The 24,017-nt window shown below is 48.9% G+C and overlaps 2 protein-coding genes across 3 annotated transcripts in view; one reads left to right on the plus strand and one right to left on the minus strand.

Moving 5' to 3' along the window:
• Nucleotides 1-15,164, minus strand: part of TDP1 (tyrosyl-DNA phosphodiesterase 1) — an 84,743-nt gene extending 69,579 nt beyond the window's left edge. The window contains exons 1-3 of the mRNA XM_066607570.1: nt 15,103-15,164; nt 5,072-5,586; nt 82-125 (exon numbers count right to left, since the gene is read on the minus strand). Of these exons, the coding sequence (XP_066463667.1) occupies nt 82-125; nt 5,072-5,586; nt 15,103-15,110 (567 nt within the window). The 5' untranslated portion in view covers nt 15,111-15,164. The remainder of the gene's footprint in view (nt 1-81; nt 126-5,071; nt 5,587-15,102) is intronic.
• A 55-nt stretch (nt 15,165-15,219) lies between these two features.
• EFCAB11 (EF-hand calcium binding domain 11) overlaps nt 15,220-24,017 on the plus strand; it is a 47,242-nt gene continuing 38,444 nt past the window's right edge. For both annotated transcript variants that reach the window (XM_066607571.1, XM_066607572.1), the window contains exons 1-2: nt 15,220-15,619; nt 17,451-17,546. In XM_066607571.1, the coding sequence (XP_066463668.1) occupies nt 15,575-15,619; nt 17,451-17,546 (141 nt within the window). In that variant the 5' untranslated portion in view covers nt 15,220-15,574. The remainder of the gene's footprint in view (nt 15,620-17,450; nt 17,547-24,017) is intronic.

The raw sequence follows: 24,017 nt of genomic DNA on the forward strand, positions 1-24,017 counted from the left end.
CTGTACTAGAACCATATAAGCATCCCACCATGGTGGGCCAGATAGAACCTGGTTCTTCGTATGGCTATAATGGGGTCATACCTGAACTGAAGACACCAGAGTCCCAAAAAGAGGAGAGAGAATATCTGTCAATACAGAAAGGGATAGAGAATGATCAATTCATGCAAAATAAAACAAACACCACTTGATAAAAACCTGCACATGTAGGAAAGGGGCTGCGGCGTGGAAGTACTAGCCTGTATCATCTGTACTCAGAGGAAGAAAGCTAAACACCCGTCGCTTCAATTCATATATAGATGAAGGCGCAAAAAAGATGCCAATGTGCAGCAACGTTCCACCAACAGAGATTAAGGGAGAGAATAAGCAATCTGAACGGATGCAGCTCTGGACTCGCTAATTCCATAAGTGGTTGTCTGTAAAGCTGCCATCAGATGAGCGCTGGTGACTACCGCTGTTGCTCACATTTTCCTGAACTGCACAACAAGCGCGAGGTGCAGCACGGCAATTAGCGTTATTACACCAGCGTCAGTACAATAGCAACCAAAGGCTGGCTTCACATGAGTATATGCATTTTTACACGCACATTTCCAAAAAAGGTTTTGTATTTTCTGCGCGTGTATTTTACTGTTTTATTTGCATGCGCATGGCCTGCGTATTTGCGTGCACAAAAAGACGTGCAGGCATGCTCCCATTGATTTTAATGGGCAATTAAGTTTAATATGTGCTATTTTGGTATGTAATACGCACACACACAAAAAAAAAAGCCATGCTGTATAGTTTTTATGCGACCGAAATGTGCGCACAAAAACCACATATGACCAAACCCATTGAAATAATGGGTTCTATTCACTGCACATGTAAATTCTGCACACATAATACCACGTTTTTCCCCAAAATAAGACTGTCTTATATTAATTTTTGCCCTAAAAGACGAACAGTCTTATTATACTTACCCAGCAGGCTCGGTCCAGGTCCCTCCTGCTGCTCTCCGGAGCTCCGACGCGGTTTCCGCAGTCCTCGGTCGCTCATACATCACTTTCTGGTTACAGGATTCATAAATCCCGCCTCCAGGAAGCGATGGCTGTGATTGGTTCTTTGACCACTGCTCAGTCAGTCAATGCTGTGCTGGGTGAACCAATGCAATGGCTGTGATTGGTTTATCCAACATTGCATTCATTGGCTGAGCAGCGATGGAAGAACCAATCAACAGCCATCGCATTGCATAGGCGGGATTCATGAATTAGCTGAGCCACAGTGAATCACAGCCATCGCATTGGTTCATCCAGCACTGCACTGATTGACTGAGCAGCAGTTGGAGAACCAATCACAGCAATCGCTTCTTGGAGGTGGGATTTATCAATCCCGTTTAGCCCTGAAAAAAATGGAGGGGTGGCCGCTCTATTCATTCCAAAGGGGGCTGCTGGAGAAGGCAGAGCACTTCAACTTGGCCATCTCTGGCAGTCCCATTGAGGGTAAATAATAAAAAAAAAAACTTGAAAGTCTTGAAGTCTTATTTAAAATAAACACATTCATTTTTGGTAAGGATGCCTTCTTTTTACACCAGGTATATAAAAGATCTAGCTGCTTAACAAATTTAATAGCAGGGTCTCATTTTAGCTCTTTTTTTTTGTATGTACAATTTTAGAAATAGAGTGCTTTAAGGGCCACTCCAGCAAAAACACATTTTCCATCCCTGGACAATAAGTAATAGGGACTCTGCGCAAAGGATGTTGCTTTTCATGCAGCAACCTTATATACTCTGTTCATCCTATATATAGATGAACAGCCTATAAACCTTCTCAAGAAGCCAGTTCTAGGCTTCGTAATGCATAGGAATCTTTTGGGAAGCGGCGGCCATTGTAGCCAGCAATGTATCATCACAATTTAGCCCTCAGTCTCCTCACACACCGCCGCTTCCGGCCAGAGCAGCGTGTGCTTTTGTGAGTTAGTGCCAATGTGCATTCTCTTGACATTCAGCATGCAGCGATAACCACCCCAAACGAAGTTTGCGAGGAGTAATTTACACCAGACTTCTCTTCAGGGGTTGTAATCAGCACAACACCACTATACAGGACTTCTTTGGAAGGTATCTCCCTGCTGACTAACAGGTTCCCTGGGATTTATGGTGAGCGTTTCTAGTCCACCAGTTGCCGATTTGGACATATACTGTTTTAATTTTAAATTTGGGATGCTTCGGTATTACTAGTTGAGGTGCTGCTTTCTACCTCATATAAATCCCATTTTTTTGTTGGTGTGCATCTCCCTGCTGATTAACAAGTTCCCTGGTATTTATGGTGAGTGTTCTTTCCACCAGTTGCTGATTTTTACATTTACTGCTTGGGATGGTTCAGTATTACTAGTTAAGGTATTGCTTTTTACCTCATAAATTCCACTTTGTTTTTGCTGCGTACAGCTTTATGATAAATTTTTTGACATTTTCACATTTTCCATCCCTACCTCCCATATCGAATTGCCTGTCACACTCTGTAAGTATCCTCTGTGTATTGCAGCCATTTCCATGCTGTGTAGACCCCTGTCTGATGCTTATCAGGCACCATCCTGATGGTGAGATTTTTTGGTTGCACTTCATATCTATTTCTGCCTGCTGGGGAGACAGTTTGATTATAGCCTTCTATATTTACCTAAATAAGCTCCATACCATAAGTATACAGTCAGACAATGAGCTGTGATCTCCCCCATTCTGTGTGACAGGAGCTGTGCGATGATCAGTAACTAATGGGAGCGTCTGCATCCCCATCCAAGCAGTCTCTGTGGTGGGGTCCATGTTATCGCATCACTTAGGCCTCCCTCACACAGGAATTCAACAAAGCGCTGCGATGTCAATCGTGGCCAACAGCGGAGTTTACCGTACCTCATCATGGATGAGGTGTGCTAAACGTAAAAAATAGAACAGACTCCACTTAAAAATCACGGCGTTGGAAAGGGCTGCGATCAAGCGGCTGTTTGAGAGGCTCCATTGAAAACAATGGGAGCAGTATACTGCGATTAGTGCGCTGAAAACGCTGTGTTAATCGTAGAAAAAAAAAGCACCTGTGTGAGTCCCAAGGCTGGCTCCAACGGGCGATCGCGGGTCTGCCATGAGAAAATCGTATCTTTACTTACTGCGGTTTATGAGCATCAGCGATGCTTTTTTTAAAGAATAATCCTGCATTGCTGCAGCCCGCAAGAAAGTCATGCAATTTTTTTCAGCGCAAAAGTCAATGGGGTAAACGAAGGAAAGCATGGGAGATATAAAAAAAAGTAAATCGTAGAAAGAGAGCATGCCACGATTCTTATCCCCTCAACATCACATCAGTGAAAACATCGCGGATGGGAATGAAACTATTGTAAGTCATTGGTTTCATATTCTGATTTTTTACTGACTGTTGAAGCAGGTGAAAATCGTGTGATTTTCTCGCCCGTGTGGAGGCAGCATAAATTGTAGCATCTCTTCTCTTTCTGTGATATCGCCCATTGTTTTCAGTGGGGCGGGCAGCAGCAGTGCCGGCCCTATTGAAAGCAAAGACAGAACATTGCGATCTCCTGTCTCTCCTGTGACAGCAGCGGCAGAGATTCATTCCTTCATTATATTCTGTATTTATCTAAATAAGCTACAGGCCACAATTATACAGTCAGAAGGATGAGCTGTGATCTCCTTCATTATAACTGTGTGACACGAGCTGTGTAATCATCATCGGTAACCATGATAGGAGTGTCTGTATCCTCATCTAAAGAGCTTGTGTGGTAGGGTCCATCACACAAAAAGTATGCCAACTGAAAAACTGACTAATTTTAGGACACAAACCTAAAGTAAATCTGAGCTGGTCAGAATGAAGATCATATAACCTGCTGGAGGAGGAGGCCTGCAGTTTCAGATACAAAGGAATAACTAACCTCGGTAATACTGGCAGTCCATATATACATATACACTGGGGGGGGGGGGGGGGGGGGGCTAGATCCAAACTGAAGAGGGGAAAAAAAAATTCACCACAGTGGCTCTTTAAATGACCAATTCATTGTTCTATTGTGGCTGACACAAAGTTTCTGATAACTTACTACATGGATCCACAATAAGCCTTCACTGCAGGGAGGACACTTGGCACTCTCAAGCTCTGCCAGCAGACGGAGCCATATTGGTGAGTTCATTTGATAGTGAATGAAAGAGAAATGGAAAATGCTCCGTTCCCCCACATCTGAGAAGTCTGATGCAGAAGCTGAAGGTACCCAGAGGCCCCATTTATGACCCAGGTATGCATCTTTTAGTGAACCCCCAAAAAATTAACACAATCTATTTTTATTTAAGCCCTTTGTGCCATTCAGTGTCGGGAGGATTATGGAGTAAATCCAGGAGCCATGCCTGTTCCATACCCAGAGGGTGACCGTTGTGTTAGACTGCTGACATCTGCCAACAATCGCCACAATTGGAGCTAACTGCTTGCAGACATTTAAAGGGGTATTCTGGTTGGATGAAGTTATCCCATATCCATGGCATAGGGAATAACTAGCTGACTAGTGGGGGTCCAACCGCTGAACATGGCATTATGCTGGTAGACAGAGGTGGGACCCCCTCTGTCGCCCAATCAATAAGGCAGGGTGCTGATGGTTGCCATGGCTGCCAAGGAGCCTAGTGAACGTTCCTAGGCCTGCCATGGAATCAAGCCTACTTGAAAAGAAAAAAAATGTATTTTTGTAATTTTTTTAAAAGTAGTAAAACATAAAGAGACTACAAAAATCTGTTATCGCTACAATGGTTATCACCAGCAGACACATTTAACAAGTAATTCTTATTGCACCATGAACATTGTAAAAACAAAGTCGCAGGACCAACTGCGCAGTTGTAATTACTTTCTTTTTTTCATTTTGCGACGTAAAAAAATATTTTCCCAGTACATTATACTGTACATTAAGGGCCCATTCAGTTGGGTGTATTACCCGGGCGTGTGCTGTTTATGTTCATCATGGCTATACCCATTATAGCCAATTAGGCTGTCCTGAGGGTAGGTCATCAATAGTATTTTCCACAGTAAACCCCTTTAACTCCCCTGCCTCGCTATCCCTGACTGTAACTCACCTTTAATGTGGAGAGCTCCTGTGTTATATTTGGGCTTAATACCGGTGACTTTGGTTAAATAAAAGCGGAACGGCTCCCCAGCCTGCAGTACATCCCAGGAGTCCTGAGCGTCACTAGAGGTCCTGTACTTGTCATGTGCATCTGGGATACGTCTGTTTTCCTTCTGCAACTTTGGCGCCTCTACTTTATAAAATGTCCTATCTTTCTCGGACTTTACAGTCTTTTTCGGCTTTGACTCATCATCGCTGCTTGATACACCCCAACCCGAATCCTCTCTGTCCATTTTTGGTTTCTTGGCTGGGGATGGCTTTTCATGAGGGTTTTCCTCAAACTTCAGAGGGTTTGACTTCCTCTTGTAAGACTCCTTGCGAGCATCAGAGCAGGGGTATTGAGCAGGACCACCACTGGCGATCACCTTCGATGCAGACGTAGAAGAAGTCCCACGATCGTCTGACTCATCTTCACTACTGGACAAAGTCCACTTGCCGTGACTACCTTGCTGAGAATCAGCACTCCTGCAAAAGCAGAACCAACCATTTACAATACATGCATCTTAAATGGGCTGTAGAACAACATAAGATGTAAAACAACATTTCTATTAAACTAATCCTACGTTTCTAAAAGGCCTATTTCACCATTTTTACACATGAATATGATCTATATTAAAAGGTCACATCCCTTTATAAATATATTACATACCTTAGATCAGCCCCGTGTGGCGCAAAGTGGTAAGGCAGCAGGAATGCAGTTCTAAGCTCTCGCTCACGACCTGAAGGTTGCAGGTTTACCCACCACAACATGAAGGTAGCCGGCTCAAGGTTGACTCAGCCTTCCATCCTTCCGAGGTCGGTAAAATGATTACCCAGCTTGCTGGGGGGTAAAAGATGATTGGGGAAGGCAGTGGCAAACCACCCCGCAAAAACAGTATGCCAAGAAAACGTCACAATGTGACGTGACTCTAGGAGTCAGTCATGACTCGGTGCTTGCATCAGGGAATTTATACTTTTACAGTATATACTGCAGAGCTGCACTCACTATTCTGCTGGTAGAGTCACTATGCACATACATTATTTATCCAGCACTGATCTGGAGTTACAGCCTATATAATACCCCAGAGCTGCACTCACTATTCTGCTGGAGGAGTCAGTGTATATACATTACTGCTCCCAAATGGTGCATTATACTCCAGAGGTGCACTTACTATTTTCCTGATGAAGTCACTGTGTACATACATTACATTTGTTATCTACATGGGTATTATAAAATCAACCCCAACGGAGGCTTAAAGGGGTTGTCCCGCGGCAGCAAGTGGGGTTATACACTTCTGTATGGCCATATTAATGCACTTTGTAATATACATCGTGCATTAAATATGAGCCATACAGAAGTTATAAACTTACCCCTCCGGTGCTAGCGTCCCCGTCTCCATGGCGCCGACTAACGCTGTCTTCTCCTTCCATTAGACGCACTTGCGCTGTCTGCTGTTCTGTTCTGTTGAATGGGGCCGCTCCGGGGTGCTCGCGCCGGAGAGCTGGTCTGCGCATGCCCAGAAGACCTGTGCGGCGCGAGCACCCCGGAGCGGCCCCATTCAACAGAACAGAACAGCAGACAGCGCAAGTGCGTCTAATGGAAGGAGAAGACAGCGTTAGTCGGCGCCATGGAGACGAGGACACCAGCACCGGAGGGGTAAGTTTATAACTTCTGTATGGCTCATATTTAATGCACGATGTATATTACAAAGTGCATTAATATGGCCATACAGAAGTGTATAACACCACTTGCTGCCGCGGGACAACCCCTTTAAGGCCCTTTTAGACAACGCTTGTCTTCTGCATCCTCCACTCAGAGAACTCAGCTGCATAACAGCCAAGCGCTCCAAGTTGGGGACAGAAGGATGCAGAAGACAAGCGGGCCCTGCTTGTCTTCTGCATCCCCAGCTCGGAGCGCAAGGTGATCGCTCAACATTTAAGCGATCACCTTGCACTGTAAAAAGGTACAACGATTATCGCTCAAATTTTTTGAGCGATAATCGTTGTTTCTAAACCAGGCTTTAGACTGCTGATCTTTTCTTCCTCATGCTTTAAATGATGTCCGACACTCGTCCCTGTATGTTCTCGCTCCCGTGCTGCTGCACAGGAGCGAGTATCGCTGGCTTTCTGACAGAGTAGCCAGCAGGGGGGCAGGGAGGCTGGAGGAGATTTCTCTCCTCGCTCTCCCCCGCCCCTCTCCATTCACTTAACACAGCAGCCGCTCAGTACTGACCGGCTGCTGTTTACACTGAACGATCATCGTTTAGAATCTTATGCAGCCTAAACGATGGACGATGAGCTGAACGCTGATCGCTCAGTATAAACAGCAGCCGTTTAGTACTGAACGGCCGCTGTTAAAGTGAACGGAGAGGGGCGGGGAAGAGCGTGGAGTGAAATCTCCTCCAGCCGCTCCGCTGCGAGCCAACGATACTCGCTCCTGTGCAACAGCACGGAAGCGAATACATGCAGGGATGAGTGTCGGGCATCATTTACCTGACAGTTGTCCCATGTGAATGGGGCTTTACACTGCAGCCCTGCTTGTTCCAATTATCTGCTGTGTATAAGCAGAAGCTCAGCAGGAAGCCGGCATATTAAGATCTGCTAATTACCATTTCAGCAATGACAGAAGATTATAAACAGCATGCAACCAGTGAGAAAAAGTTACAAAGAATATGAAGAGACTAACTGCATATAGACTGAGGGGAGGAGCTGCAATAAAGAGAGAAGTAATTTAGAGTTACCCCACTAAAATCATTTATCACCTATCTGTGGGATAAGTATTAAATGTTTTATCACTGGGGGTCCAATTGATGGGACCCCCAGGTAACTGGAGAGCACTGTACCTCGAGTCTCCCTAGTGACTTTTGTAGCGGTACTCATGTGTGCCCACCACTTCACTCACCCTCTATGGAGAAGCCAAGCTTTGTGCCCGGCTATCTCCCTGCACTCCATAGAATGCAAAGGAGTTGTGGTCACACGTACAAACTGCCACCCCATTCAGTAGGGGAACTCTGTGCAATGTCCTCTTGTTCCCTAATGACCTCAGCAATCATTCATTTATCATCTAGCTTCTGGATAAGTGTTGTCAGGGGAATAACTCATTTACAGAGGTTGTCTGGGACTTTTTCTATTAATGAGACATCTTGAGGATAGGTCATGAATAGCTGATCAGGGGGTGCCTGCCGCTTAGGATCCCTGCCATACATCCCATTTCCAGACCCGCTGTCAGTATATGGACATATTACATCTGATCGGCAGGGATCCCGAGCGGCAGACCCCTGCTGACAAACTATTGATGACCTATTCTGATAGCCCCTCAATAGGAAGAGTCCCAGACAAGCTTTTCAAGGGTTTATTTAGACAGTGCAGTCAAGTTACAGTGTCATTACTGCAATTATCATGAAACTGCATCAAAATGTCACCTTTTTTGCAAAACTGTGACAACAGTGGCATTTTGGCATGGTTTCAGGGTATCCTCTGAATAGACTCTCTAAGCTGATGTTTGCAAACTTGATGCCCAATAAGTAGCCCAGTAATTGCGAAGTAGATGAATAAATCACAGCGGTGAGTTGGGCAGGTAGGGGAGGCGTTGCATTATTAACGCCATGCACACGGCTACAGACTGACTTTATTAATAAACAACATCTGTTTCTGCCGATACTTTCCACCACTGATGAGTAAATCAATCCCACTCGGCTTATTCCAAGGTCCCAGGCGCCACAGTGGTAGAACATTCAGTGTTGAAATTCTGTCTCCACCATCTGCTAAGAAGCTGCACATAATCGGGGCCGGAGAACAGAATTAGCCTCGAGTCCAGACAACTCAAATCATTACTACCTGAGACTCCAGCAAAAACGCTCAGGGTTCCCTGCAAAGCGGCAGCCACTTATCTCCACAAGCCCGCAGCAATCACTTATTTTTCAAGTATGAATGAGAACGGTGCGGGGGATGGAAGCCAGGACATCATCTGGATACTTTAATGATACTAAACCCAATGTGTCTAAACAAAAACAATGGGCACAGTGCTAACAAAAAACGCATTATGGATCAATTGAAGTGCATCAGCCTTCCCCTATACCGCTGCATGCCACGGATCTCATATTGAGGTTCCCGTACGAACATAAAGGTGTGCTTCTCAAACTGTTAGGCCTCATGCCCACGGCAGTGGCGGACTACGCTAGCTGAATATTACAGCGGAGTCCGCCACGGTGCCCGCCAAAACCCTCATACTCACCTCCCGGATCAGCCGTGCTGTTTCTGTCTCTTGAGCCGGCACACATGCGCAAGTACAGCGCATGACGCGCCAGCAGTGCGGGGTGACACGGCCGGCAGGGACTTGTTTTCACATGATAGTTCCGCTGTGCTAAAGCGGAAGTATAGCGTGACAGCCGGCTTCCATTGACTACAAGGGATGCCAGCCGCATGTATTCCCGCGGCAATTAGAGCATGTCGCGGTTTGTTTAACGTGATGGATTTCTGCAGCACGGACATTGAGCTATTAAGTTCAATAGAACCTAATAGCTGCGGGGTAACGCCGTGGATTTCCACCGTGTAAAACGCGGCAGAAATCCAACCGTGGGCATTAGCCCTTAGGCGCCCACTAGATATGGATAAGGTCCAGCTATGAGGGTAGGTTTGTCACCTCTGCCACAAAAAAATACTGGCCAAGGTAAAAGGGGCATGGTTTAGGCATGTGGCTCATTATGGATCATAATGTATGTTTAGCTCCAGTGGTCCCAGCACTATCCGGCCCCTCCCCCCGCCCCCCATAGTGGCCCCGGCAATAATAGGGCCCCCCCCTCTAGTGGTCCCGGCGGTAATAGGGCCGCCCCCCCCTCTAGTGGTCCCGGCGGTAATAGGGCCCCCCCCCAGTAGTCCTGGCGGTAATAGGGCCGCCCCCCCCCCCCAAAGTAGTCCCGACGGTAATATGGCCTCCCGCCCCCCCCAGTGGTCCCGGCGGTAATAGGGCCCCCCCCCAGTGGTCCCGGCGGTAATAGGGCCGCCCCCCCCCCCTCTAGTGGTCCCGGGGGTAATAGGGCCACCCCCCCCCCCTCTAGTGGTCCCGGGGGTAATAGGGCCGCCCCCCCCCCCCTCTAGTGGTCCCGGGGGTAATAGGGCCGCCCCCCCCCCCCTCTAGTGGTCCCGGGGGTAATAGGGCCGCCCCCCCCCCCCCTCTAGTGGTCCCGGGGGTAATAGGGCCGCCCCCCCCCTCTAGTGGTCCCGGGGGTAATAGGGCCGCCGCCCCCCTCCTCTAGTGGTCCCGGCGGTAATAGGGCCGCCCCCCTCCTCTAGTGGTCCCGGCGGTAATAGGGCCGCCCTCCCCCCCCCTCTAGTGGTCCCGGCGGTAATAGGGCCGCCCTCCCCCCCCCTCTAGTGGTCCCGGCGGTAATAGGGCCGCCCTCCCCCCCCTCTAGTGGTCCCGGCGGTAATAGGGCCACCCCCCACCCCCCCAGTGGTCCCGGCGGTAATAGGGCCGCCCCCCTTCCCCCAGTGGTCCCGGTGGTAATAGGGCCGCCCCCCCCCCCTCTAGTGGTCCTGGCGGTAATAGGGCTGCCCCCCCCTCTAGTGGTTCCGGCGGCAATAGGGCCGCCCCCCCCTCTAGTGGTCCCGGCGGTAATAGGGCCGCCCCCCCCCCCCAGTGGTCCCGGCGGTAATAGGGCCGCCCCCCCCCCCCCCTCTAGTGGTCCCGGGGGTAATAGGGCCGCCCCCCCCCCCTAGTGGTCCCGGGGGTAATAGGGCCGCCCGCCCCCCAGTAGTCCCTGCGGTAATAGGGCCGCCCGCCCAGTGGTCCCGGCGGTAATAGGGCGCCCCCCCCCCTAGTGGTCCTGGCGGTAATAGGGCTGCCCCCCCCTCTAGTGGTTCCGGCGGTAATAGGGCCGCCCCCCCCCTCTAGTGGTCCCGGCGGTAATAGGGCCGCCCTCCCCCCCAGTGGTCCCGGCGGTAATAGGGCCGCCCCCCCCCCCTCTAGTGGTCCCGGGGGTAATAGGGCCGCCCCCCCCCCCTAGTGGTCCCGGGGGTAATAGGGCCGCCCGCCCCCCAGTAGTCCCGGCGGTAATAGGGCCACCCCCCTCCTCTAGTGGTCTCGGCGGTAATAGGGCCGCCCCCCCCTCTAGTGGTCCCTGCGGTAATAGGGCCGCCCGCCCAGTGGTCCCGGCGGTAATAGGGCGCCCCCCCCCCCCTAGTGGTCCCGGCTGTAATAGGGCGGCCCCCCCCCTCTAGTGGTCCCGGCGATAATAGAGCCGCCCCTCCTCTAGTGGTCCCGGCGATAATAGGGCCGCCCCTCCTCTAGTGGTCCCGGCGATAATAGGGCCGCCCCTCCTCTAGTGGTCCCGGCGATAATAGGGCCGCCCCTCCTCTAGTGGTCCCGGCGATAATAGGGCCGCCCCTCCTCTAGTGGTCCCGGCGATAATAGGGCCGCCCCTCCTCTAGTGGTCCCGGCGATAATAGGGCCGCCCCCCCCTCTAGTGGTCCCGGCGGTAATAGGGCCCCCCCCTCTAGTGGTCCTGGCGGTAATAGGGCCGCCCCCCCCCCCCTCTAGTGGTCCTGGCGGTAATAGGGCCGCCCCCCCCCCCGTCTAGTGGTCCTGGCGGTAATAGGGCCCCCCCCCCTCTAGTGGTCCTGGCGGTAATAGGGCCCCCCCCCCCTCTAGTGGTCCCGGCGGTAATAGGGCCGCCCCCCCCTCTAGTGGTCCCGGCGGTAATAGGGCCCCCCCCCCAGTAGTCCTGGCGGTAATAGGGCCGCCCCCCCCCCCAAAGTAGTCCCGACGGTAATATGGCCTCCCGCCCCCCCCCCCAGTGGTCCCGGCGGTAATAGGGCCCCCCCCCCAGTGGTCCCGGCGGTAACAGGGCCGCCCCCCCCTCTAGTGGTCCCGGGGGTAATAGGGCCACCCCCCCCCCTCTAGTGGTCCCGGGGGTAATAGGGCCGCCCCCCCCCCCCTCTAGTGGTCCCGGGGGTAATAGGGCCGCCCCCCCCCTCTAGTGGTCCCGGGGGTAATAGGGCCGCCCCCCCCCCCTCTAGTGGTCCCGGGGGTAATAGGGCCACCCCCCCCCCTCTAGTGGTCCCGGGGGTAATAGGCCCGCCGCCCCCCTCCTCTAGTGGTCCCGGCGGTAATAGGGCCGCCCCCCTCCTCTAGTGGTCCCGGCGGTAATAGGGCCGCCCTCCCCCCCCTCTAGTGGTCCCGGCGGTAATAGGGCCGCCCCCCCCCCCCCTCTAGTGGTCCCGGCGGTAATAGGGCCACCCCCCCCCCCCCCCAGTGGTCCTGGCGGTAATAGGGTCGCCCCCCTTCCCCCAGTGGTCCCGGCGGTAATAGGGCCGCCCCCCCCCCTCTAGTGGTCCTGGCGGTAATAGGGCTGCCCCCCCCTCTAGTGGTTCCGGCGGTAATAGGGCCGCCCCCCCCCCCTCTAGTGGTCCCGGCGGTAATAGGGCCGCCCCCCCCCCCCCCCCCCAGTGGTCCCGGCGGTAATAGGGCCGCCCCCCCCCCCCCCCAGTGGTCCCGGCGGTAATAGGGCCGCGCCCCCCCCCCTCTAGTGGTCCCGGGGGTAATAGGGCCGCCCGCCCCCCAGTAGTCCCGGCGGTAATAGGGCCACCCCCCTCCTCTAGTGGTCTCGGCGGTAATAGGGCCGCCCCCCCCCCCTCTAGTGGTGCCTGCGGTAATAGGGCCGCCCCCCCAGTGGTCCCGGCGGTAATAGGGCGCCCCCCCCCCAGTGGTCCCGGCTGTAATAGGGCGGCCCCCCCCTCTAGTGGTCCCGGCGATAATAGGGCCGCCCCTCCTCTAGTGGTCCCGGCGATAATAGGGCCGCCCCTCCTCTAGTGGTCCCGGCGATAATAGGGCCGCCCCTCCTCTAGTGGTCCCGGCGATAATAGGGCCGCCCCTCCTCTAGTGGTCCCGGCGATAATAGGGCCGCCCCCCCCTCTAGTGGTCCCGGCGGTAATAGGGCCCCCCCCTCTAGTGGTCCTGGCGGTAATAGGGCCGCCCCTCCCCCCTCTAGTGGTCCTGGCGGTAATAGGGCCACCCCCCCCCCAGTGGTCCTGGCGGTAATAGGGCCCCCTCTAAGTGCCCTCCCCACCCCTGAATCTCTGGCTGGGTAGCAACTATATTATAAAGTGCTTCAACTTAGTTTTCTCAAAGGCGTCATACAGGTCAGATTCTGCATGTGGAAGCACACAGTGGAATCCGACCCTGTGCCCAGCCGGCATCTACGCATACCTGTATTATTTTCTTCTTTTCTGTACTACAGATGGTCCGCATGGCGAGCCGTCAGACATGCGCAGTACAGACTTTTCTTTTTTAAACCCCTGCTTCTCCCGCGGAGTACGTAATGTCAGTTGCGAACGAACAGTTTCCATTGACTTCAATAGAAGCCATCTCTGTGGGAAACGCAGGAAAATGGAGCATGCTACGATTTTTCATGCACGACTAAGAAGTTTCACATTGTATCCTATGAGTGGTATTCGCAGTAAATGCCTGCTCCGGATTTTCATGATTCAAATCCGCCCATGTGCATGAGGCCTAAGCGCTAATCTCCTTCGCTGGCTCCTGCATGCTCTGGTTTAGCAAAAAAATTATTATTTTGTGATTTTAAAGAGATATTCCCATCCTGGACTTTTCTGGCATATCCACATAACGGGTCATCCAAGTCTCAGAGGCGGTCACACACCTATCCGGAGATCTGGGCATTCCTGACCTCGCTGAATAAAAAATGTGCATCTCGTAATTAAAATGGTATTTAAAAAAAATACGCATCAGATGTTCTCATAGGAAATAAGCAATTCTTGACAAATAGAACATGCAGCAATTTTTTTATTTGCGACCTTTCAGTCTGAGAGGAAAATGGCTCATGTGTTGTTAACCCAATCAAATCAAAGAGTACGTCTGTGCGGGTTCTGGACATATCTTAATCAGATGGAACTCGCGTGGGAGAATTGCGCATGCAACCACACCCTTACGCCAAGGTCACATAACCGGGTCGGATTCTGCCTGTGGAGGCTTGCAGCGGATTACGGCTGTGAGCCCAATTGGTGACCCTACATACGATGTGTAATTGGATTGCTCATAACCGCGGTACCCACAGCCCATACGCCATGTAATAGTGTATGGGTATATCCGCGACTCTAGAGCAGAACGGGCTTTTTGGTGGCGGATTCCGCAGTAAAATAGAACATTCTGCGTTTTATTGTACACAAGAGGATTTCGCAATTTTGACCCGCTAATGTGAGTGGAATGTGCGATTCAGTGTATTTGATCGAACCGCATAGTACCGCGGATCATACCATTCAAATCCGGTCGTGTGCGACAAGGCCTAAGGACGCTTTCAAACGGGCTACGAAATCTCGCAATTGTCTCATGATGCGACGCTAAAAAAAGAGCATGCATGTAAAGCCTGTGCGTTCCTTCACACCAGCAATGTTTTGTCTGCTGCTATCTTGTGAGGAAAATAAAAATGGCGGCATGCTTTATATTGCCACGCTTTACGGGGTTTTTGTAGCCCATGTTTCTTTATGCAGCCTTCATTTTTGTTGCATCACATGGAATCATGGTTTTTGTGTGATGCGAATTCAAGATTACAAAGTTCTATTCTCTTTCACTCGAAAACATTGGGGCAAATCATGCAAAAAAAAAATCGCGTGCGGCCGCGATGTTTTCACAAGAAAGTGCAGCGATAGCGCATAAACATTGTGGGATTGTAGGGGCGATAGCCACACCTTTTGAGATGAGCCAATAGCCACATTGTTTGCAGCTGACATCAACCAATCAGGTAGTCCCCATCCCCCCCACCCCCCACACAGGGCTGTCACCCAGCTTTTCTAGGCTCCTGAGTGGTGGATCTCTACACCTATTCCTCAATATAGGAGCTTCCCATCCAGGGTACAGGCGGCGCGCTACTCGGGGGTCTCATAGACCAGGCGCCCCTCCGTCCTGGGATCGCTGCGCAGTGCTGATAAGCCCCCATGCCCTCCCTCCCCCCCGCAAAGCTGTACTAGCACCTCTCTCCCCGCAGTCACCTGCTCATTCTGCGGCTCAGTCGCACATGTGTCGCTGTTTGATGACGTCACGAATCGGTTCGCGCGCACATATAAACGTCACAGCTATTCAGAGGTAATTTCCCCGGTTCTAACTGAGCCCTGAATGTAACCGAGCTATAACAGCGACACCGGCTGCTATATAGTGGCGTTACCGCTGCTGGGCGAGCGCTTGTTATTATGGAACTACAACTACTTACACCCCCTGTCTGCTAGACTGGCAGTTTATGAAACACTAACGGCTCCTGATAGGCCTTTCTGGGAGTTGTAGTCCCAGGCGGCGCCCCATGACAATATAGACCTTTTGAAGTGAGCCAATCGCCACATTGTTTACAGCTGACATCACCCTACGGCGACCAATCAGGTACAACCTTAGATTTGAGCGGCCGTTTTGGATTCTGGGTTGCTATGGAGACGCGGCCTGTGAAGTGAGTGGCGTCCGGCAGGCAGAGTGATGTGTACAGCGCGGGACGGGGAGAGGAGGAGGAGGTTTCTGCAGGTCAGTACGGTAGAGCATGGAAGTTACTGTAGGGGACAGCTCCGTGGCCACCCACGGCTGCCTGCCGCAGGCGGACCTGACTAGGCAGCTGCAAGGGAAGCAGAACTGGTGACAACCACGTAGTCCCTATCACAGTCCCCACAGGGCTGTCACTTAGCTTGTCTAGGCTTCTGAGTGGTAGATCTACCCACCTATACATCGATATTCCTATTTTGGGGTTCTCTGGGGTCTCACAGACCAGGCGCCCCTCCATCCTGGGATCGCAGTAAAAGCACATCACCAGACTGCATGTGACCCCGGCAACACAAAGCTAGGGGTCAGTGTCCCAGGGGAAAAAAAGAAAATATGGAAAAATCATCGGTTCTGTTACTTGATAGGAATTTTTCAAATAGATCATATTTCTGGCCACAAACCTAAAGTTTTTAAGGCCTCTTTCATACGGCTACAAGATCATGGCCAGGCGTCATCCACACGGGCGACCGCCATACCGCTGCTTTGTACACACGATTTTGTAGCGTCAGTCATGCTTTTTTTCTTGGGAAAAATGTAGGCTCCATAGGGAAACCTGGGCTACAAAAAAATCACAAGTCGCGGCTGTATGGAGTATGCCGTGATTTTGTATTCTCACAATGCAAGCTACAAAGCATCGCTCGTGGGGCTGAACCCTCTAGAAAGCGTGGGCTCCACATACATGCCATTTGTAGCACTGTCGCATCGCTACAAAGTCTTGCAATTTTGTAGCCCCTGTGAAAAAGGCCTAAGGCGACAGTGCTATAAATCGCATGTATGTGAAGCCCATGCTTTCCTATGGGTTCCTTCGTACATGCAATTTTTTGTAGCATGCGACATCCCGACACAAAAACCTCGCAGGTCCGGCAATATGCCCGCGACCCGTGAGGTTTTGTAGCCCATGTTTTCCTATGGAGCCTTCCTCTCTGTTGCATCGCACGAAAACACGATTTTTTTTTTTTTGGTGCGATGCAACTTTGACAGTAGCAATTCCAACTGTCAAAGTCCTAAGCTAAGTCCTAGCTGCAGGAAAAAAAAAAACTATATACATCACCCTAGAGGCGCTGGTGCAGTCCGTGGCACTGTTTCTCTTCATCTCTTCTGCCCAGGAATTGAAAAGCCCCTACCTCCTGGAAGCGCTGGCTGTGATTGGCTGACGCTTAGCCAATCACAGCCAGCACTCGATGAACCAATCGCAGCCATTGCTACCAGAAGGGGGGAATTTTTCAATCCCCAGCCAGAAGACATGAAGAAGAAGAGTGCCGGGACTGAGAAGAAGCGCTTCTAGGTGATGTATACTTTTTTTTTTTTTTCCTGCAGGTAGGGCATATTTTTAAGATAGGGCTTATAGTTCAAGCCCCACCCCCCCAAAAATATAAAATCTTGCATGCGGTGTTACAAAGTCACGTGACTTTGCAGCACCACATGTGACTTTCTTTGAAGCTCCCCAAAATCGTGGTGGTATCGCGAGAAATCATAGCAATATCGCACAGATCAGCAATGTGATATTGCTGCGATTTTCTCATGGCGATGCCGTGTCGCCCGTCTGAAGGAGGCCTGAAGCTGCTGATAGATGTTTTCTATATGTTTGTGACATAAGACAATCAGGGAAAAAAAGTGTGCTAGACGGTGTAATCTTTATATAGCGCTAGCATATTCCGCAGCACTTTACAAATCAGATGGAACATGAACAGGCAAAATAAGGGATTACATACCGTATTGTAGCAAACTAATAGACGGGAGCATAGCACATCAAATCTGTCCGCCGCCCCTCCGGATGCTTCCACTATATCATTACCCTCTGTGACTTGTGTCTCTGCAGGTGTTCAAGGCTTGTGATGAAGACAAGAAAGGTTATCTCAGCAGAGAAGATCTCAAGGTGGCTGTTGTAATGTTATTCGGGTATAAACCCTCTAAGGTAATTTATGTGGGCTCGTATATTGGATCTGTTATCATGTAATTAATAAACACCACATACCGTAATCCAGTCCTTGTGTGTTTCTACTGTTAGCCAGAAGATGGCAGCAGAGAGTCACAGTTAGAGGCCATGATGGTTCTAAGTATCCGCATACAATCTGTGTTGTTTGCAATCGTCATTTTTTACTGTTCACTATGTCTCCCAGCCCGCATGCGTCTGGGCAATATCACAATGTACGTGGCATCTTTCACTACCACTTTCTTCTCCAAAATTTTCAGAAACTTTGAATTGAACGGTCATGCTCCTTTTGCTAACAAATGACATACATAAGTAGCTTTTGTTCCTTCACAAATATGGCACTTTGAAAGTTTGATGCAATTACGACTGAAAACTGTACTGACTGCATTATTAACCCCTTTATGGTGCAGGCTTTTTTTTCTTTTATTTTTTTTTTTGTTTCCTCCCCAGTTTAAAAAAAAATAAAAATCATAACTTTTATTTTTCCATTGCTGTAGCTTTCTGAGGATTTTTTTTGGCAGCGTGATTTGCATTTTTCAGTTGTACCATATAATGTAGTTAGAAACTTTGAAACTTTCTAAGTAGAGTGAGATTGAAAAAGAAATGCCATTTTTGGAGGGGTCTTGTTTTTATGGCATACACACTGCTGCAAAAATAACATAACTTTATTCTGTGGTTCAGTACAATTACAACAATACCAAATTTATATAGTTGGTTTCTTTTTTGTTTTGTTTTTTGCTTTACTGTTTTTCAAAAATAAATTATCTTTGAAAAAAGTATTTGTTTTCTGTTGCCATCTTCATTGCGCCCAGTGTGCTCTTTCAGGTGCTGGCGGCTTTCCGTTGTTGGCAGCGGTTTTGTTCACAGCCACAATTTTTGCCGTTCATTGCTGACGGACACCTCCTCTTATTCCATCTCTGGCACTTCGCCAGCCAACGTTACAAGTTTGGGCCCCGGCTTCAGGCATAGTCATGCCACGTTGGGGGATAAGGACTTTTCAGTATGCAGGTGGGAAATAATGGAGGCAGCGCTTCCTTTATTCTACAACAATGCCTACATAGCATTCCTCTCTTCCTGAGCGTACATTGGGTATCTTATCATAGAATGGTAGAGTTGGAAGGGACCTCCAGGATCAATGCAGGATTCACTAAATCAACAAAGACAGATGTCTGTCCAGCCTCTGTTTAAAGACTTCCATTGAAGGAGAACTCACCACCTCCCGTGGTAACCTCATTGATCCCCCTCACTGTCAGAAAGTTTTTTCTAATATCTAAGTTGTGTCTCCACCCTTTAAGTTTCATCCCATTACTTCTGGTCTTTCCTTGTACAAATGAGAATAAGGCTGATTCCACTGCGCTGTGACAGCCCTTCAGATATTTGTAGACCGCTATTAAAGGGGTTGTCCCGCGCCGAAACGGGTTTTTTTTTTTTCAACCCCCCCCCCCCCCCCCCGTTCGGCGCGAGACAACCCCGATGCAGGGAAGTAAAGAAAGTTTACTGGAGCGCTTACCTTAATCCCCGCGCTCCGGTGACTTCAATACTTACCGCTGAAGATGGCCGCCGGGATCCTCTGTCTTCGTGGACCGCAGCTCTTCTGTGCGGTCCACTGCCGATTCCAGCCTCCTGATTGGCTGGAATCGGCACGTGACGGGGCGGAGCTACACGGAGCCGCTCTCTGGCACGAGCGGCTCCATAGAAGACTGCTGAAGACCCGGACTGCGCAAGCGCGGCTAATTTGGCCATCGGAGGCCAAAAATTAGTCGGCACCATGGAGACGAGGACGCTAGCAACGGAGCAGGTAATTAAAAAACTTTTTATAACTTCTGTATGGCTCATAATTAATGCACAATGTATATTACAAAGTGCATTATTATGGCCATACAGAAGTGTATAGACCCACTTGCTGCCTCGGGACAACCCCTTTAAGTCTCCTCTCAGCCTTCTTTTTTGCAAGCTAAACATTCCCAGATCCTTTAACCGTTCCTCATAGGACATGATTTGCAGACCGCTCACCATCCTGGTAGCTTTTCTCTGAACTTGCTCCAGTTTTTCTATGTCTTTTTTAAAGTGGGGTGCCCAGAACTGAACACAGTATTCCAGATGAGGTCTGACTAAGGAAGAGTAGAGGGGGGTAATGACCTCACGTGATCTAGACTCTATGCTTCTCTTAAAGCTGGATTCGCACGGTGCAGAATTGCCACAAAGTTTCCATGCAGACTTTCGGCATGCATTTTGTAAACTTGAGCTTAAAGGGGTTGTCCCGCGGCAGCAAGTGGGTCTATACACTTCTGTATGGCCATATTAATGCACTTTGTAATGTACATTGTGCATTAATTATGAGCCATACAGAAGTTATCAAAAGTTTTATACTTACCTGCTCCGTTGCTGGCGTCCTCGTCTCCATGGTGCCGACTAATTTTCGGCCTGATATTTTTGAATACTCTCTCTCTCTCTCTCTCTCTTCCCTAGTGTTAGCGCTCCCTCCTAGCTTTGTGTCATTGGCAAATTTGACGAGTTTTCCCTCAGTCCCCTCCTCCAGATCATTTATAAAAATGTTGAACACTGGGCCTAGGACAGAGCCTTGTAGTACTCCACTTGATACATTCTTCCACTTGGATGTGCTGCCATATATGACCATTCTTTGAGTACGATCACTCAGCCAGTTGTGAATCCACCTAACAGTTGCCTTGTCAATCCCATATTTGGTCATTTTTTCAATAAGTATGGTATGAGATACTTTGTCAAATACTTTACAAAAGTCAAGATACACTATACTATTTGTCATAGAAGGACATTACATTTGTCTTGCATGACTTGTTTGATACAAACCCATGCTGGCTCTGGTTAATAACTCTATTCTCATCCAAGTACTTGCATACTTGCTGTTTAATTTGTTTAAAGATTCTGCCTGGTATTGAAGTCAGGTTCACAGGCCTGTAGTTTCCTGGATCCACCTTTTTCCCTTTTTTGAGGATAGGGACAACATTGGCCTTCTCCAATCTTCTGGGATTTCTCCTGATCTTCAGGAATTTTCAAAGATTACGGCGAGTGGTTCATCAATTATAATAATCTCTGCAGCTTCCTTTAGTATCCTAGGATGTAATTTATCTGGACCTTGAGACTTGAATTAATTTAAGTTAGCTAAGTGTTCATTCACCCTCTCTCTGCTTATAGATAGCCTGCATTATTTTATTTCCCCAATAGCACAGGGAAGCTCACCTGATGTTACATCTACTTTCTGAGAGAAAATAGATACAAAATAGGAATTTAAAAGTTCAGCCTTCTCAACATCATTCTTAAGCAATTCCCCATGTTCATCCTGTAAACATCCTATAGCATCTTTGACTTTTCTTTTGCTTTTGACATACCCCCAAAATCCATTTTTATTGCTTTTGGCCTCTATGGCGAGCCTCAAGTCATTATTGGCTTTAGCTTTTCTGACACTTGCCCTACAGTTTCTGCAGACTGCATTATGTTCATCTTTAGAGATCACCAGCACCCCTCTTTCCATTTGATAAACCTATTTTTCTTCCTTTGTAACATTTGTGTAAGTTCTGTGTTCATCCATCCTGTTCTCTTTAAATGCTTCCCATTCTTCCTTCTTTTAGGGTCTGTTAACGATTGTGCTTTGAGAATCTTATTTTGCAATATTTCCGATCCTTCTTGGACATTACCCCAATTTGAAAAAGTAGACCCCTTAACAAATTAATCTAGGGGTGTACTGCGTATTTTGACCCCACAGTTTTTGAACGAATCTAAGCAAAGTTTTTAACTTTTACGTGTTCGCTGTTATCCATTGGATAACAGCGATCACCTGACCAGCGACCACTCACCGCGGCCATCGGTAACTGTTTCAAGCTCTCTGCTACCTTTACCGCGTTCCCCCGAAAATAAGACTTCTCCCGATAATGAGCCCTACCCTGATTTTTAGGAGGGGAGGGGGGAAAGAACCAGGAGATTTCAGTAGCACAGTAGTTTCCCTGTCACAGAAGGTCGCGGAGCATACCACGTTCTTTACCACTATTTTAGAAAGATTAGACCGTTCCGAAAGTCAGCCTGGTTAGAATGTGTCAGATGGAGACTATCTATGCATGACTCTATCCATGTTTAGACCAAAGAAGAGAACTAGACCTTCCCATTCAATGTGATCGGCTTGATTTCCTGCATCACCATCCTGGTCAGTCCTTCCTGAATTGAGATTGCAATTTCCCTCCAGAGACATTAGTTGGTCAGAGGGTGAACTCTCTGAATCCCCCTCCTATTTTGATCTGGAAGAAGAATCGGCTTCTAAAATTTCCACTACAGTGGATAGCCTGATAGTCGCCATAAGGCCACTCTCAGACGAGCGTTTTGTTTTTTTTTGCTGCGTAATGGGCCGAGGTATTCTTTCTGGATCTTCTCCAGAAAAATGAGCAGATATGATGCAACAGATAGCCCAAGTGAAAAAAGTTTATATGTGAAACTTCCCTAGATACAGCCACACTCTTTCTCTAAGAAGTTCTTAACAGGTCATCCCTTTCTTGGCTCATGACTTTTCGGAGCTAGACTTGATTAAATCATTTCAGAGGCTACTAGTGGTAAGAGTTGTCTCCTATCACAAAACAGACTTAGACGTACAAGAGCGTTGCAAAGGAAACAACCTCATTTTCTTTTCTTTTGCCGTTCCAGTCCCCAAAATTCTCACACTTGGGTTCGGGAAGTTGTGTCTTCAGACTATGCCTAAGATTTTTAGGCTCCACCTCCTGATCGATTTTTTTTTTAAGCTCCAGAATTCCTAAGTCTCCTTCAAAAGCAAGAGTTTTTCTTCAGGCAATACACAACCTGTCCTTGTTCTTGTACCTCCTTCTCAGTGTTTTGTAGGTTTCTATTCAAATATTTTTTTGGTACCCAACTAGGATGTCTATGTCAGATCAGTTCTGTATCTGAAGAAGATGAATCTGTATGTAAAGGTCCGACATTATGGCATGGAGTCACTAAGATCTGTCACTGCCACCTTGGAACCGCAGGAGTTTCTGTCATCCATCGACATCGAGGATGCTTACATTCATGTACCCATCTGCCTAGCCCATTAAAGATTTCTCCGCTCTGCCATCTGGTTAAATCACTATCCATTCAAAGCCCTTCCATTCAGGTTGGCCATAGCTCCCTGAGCCTTCACGTAGGTTCTGGTGTCAGTGATGGCTATCCTCCATTCCAAGGGAATAGTGGCCGTTCCCTATCATGGTGATATCATCATAAAACCCTGACCCTACAGCAAACTTGGGAGAGTCTCCATATCACTCAAGTGTTTTCTCACACCGTTGCAGTGGCTGGATTTTCTAGGTCTATCCTTCGATACAACTCAAGCCTATTGCCGACGCGAAAACTACTACTTCTTCAGAAACACGTAAGATCTCTGCAAATTCAAAATCCTATGATTATTTGTCACTGCGTGTGGGTACTAGGGCTGATGGTTCTCTCCTTCGAGGCGATTCCTTTCAACTGATTTCATTTGTGGCCTCTCCAGTGGACCATTCCCTCGATCTGAATATCCGACTAGCTCTGCAAATTCAGCGCTTCCTGTTTTAGTGGCTGGACTCCCAACAGATCCATCTGGGGGTTTTCTTTCTGACTCTTCAATGGCAAGTACTCTCCACAGATGCCAGCCTATCTGGCTTGGGGGTACTATGAAGAATTTCTCGGCACAAGGAACGTGGACCAAAAAGGAGACCAAGTTACTGATAAACGTGTTGGAACTTTAAGCTATTCTCCTGTCCCTTCATCACTTCACACTGCTGTTGACAGGGCTACCAGTGCAGGTCCAAACTGACAACGTGACTGCTGTTGCGTTCATAAATCATCAAGGCGGAACTTGAAGCACCAAAGTCATGGAGAAAGCAGCAAAGACCTTTATTTGAGCCAGAGAGCAGCTTCCAGCGTTCTCGGCAGTCCACATAATGGAAGTAAACAACTAGAGTCAACTTCCTCACCAGAGATAGTCGATCCGGGAAAATGGGAACTACATTCCAAAGTCTTTCAGACTTTTTATCAAAATTGGGTTCAACCAGCTGTAGACCACATGGCATCCAGAATCAGTCAGAAGCTGCCAATCTTTGGGAACCCCAAGCTCGGTCAGTGAACACTCTAGTAATTCTATGGACAGAATTACCGTTCCCATACATTTTACCCCCTCCCTACTAATTCCATGACTTCTCAAGATCATCAAGATGGAAGGCCTCCCAGTGATTCTCATTGCCCTAGATTAGCCCTGCAGGGAATGGTAAATGGATTTGGTCAACCTGCTCGTTGACTCTCCATGGCACCTTCCACTTCAAGAAGATTTTCTTTTACAGGGACCCCTCTTTCACCCGAATTTGCCTACTGTTTGTTTGACAACGTGGCAGTTGAAGCCGTGATCTTGAGAGCCCATGGAATTGCGGAATTTGTCATTCAAGCTATGATGAAGGCTAGGAA

Source organism: Eleutherodactylus coqui, chromosome 6, assembly GCF_035609145.1.
Source record: "Eleutherodactylus coqui strain aEleCoq1 chromosome 6, aEleCoq1.hap1, whole genome shotgun sequence".
Classification (NCBI taxonomy): Eukaryota; Metazoa; Chordata; class Amphibia; order Anura; family Eleutherodactylidae; genus Eleutherodactylus; species Eleutherodactylus coqui.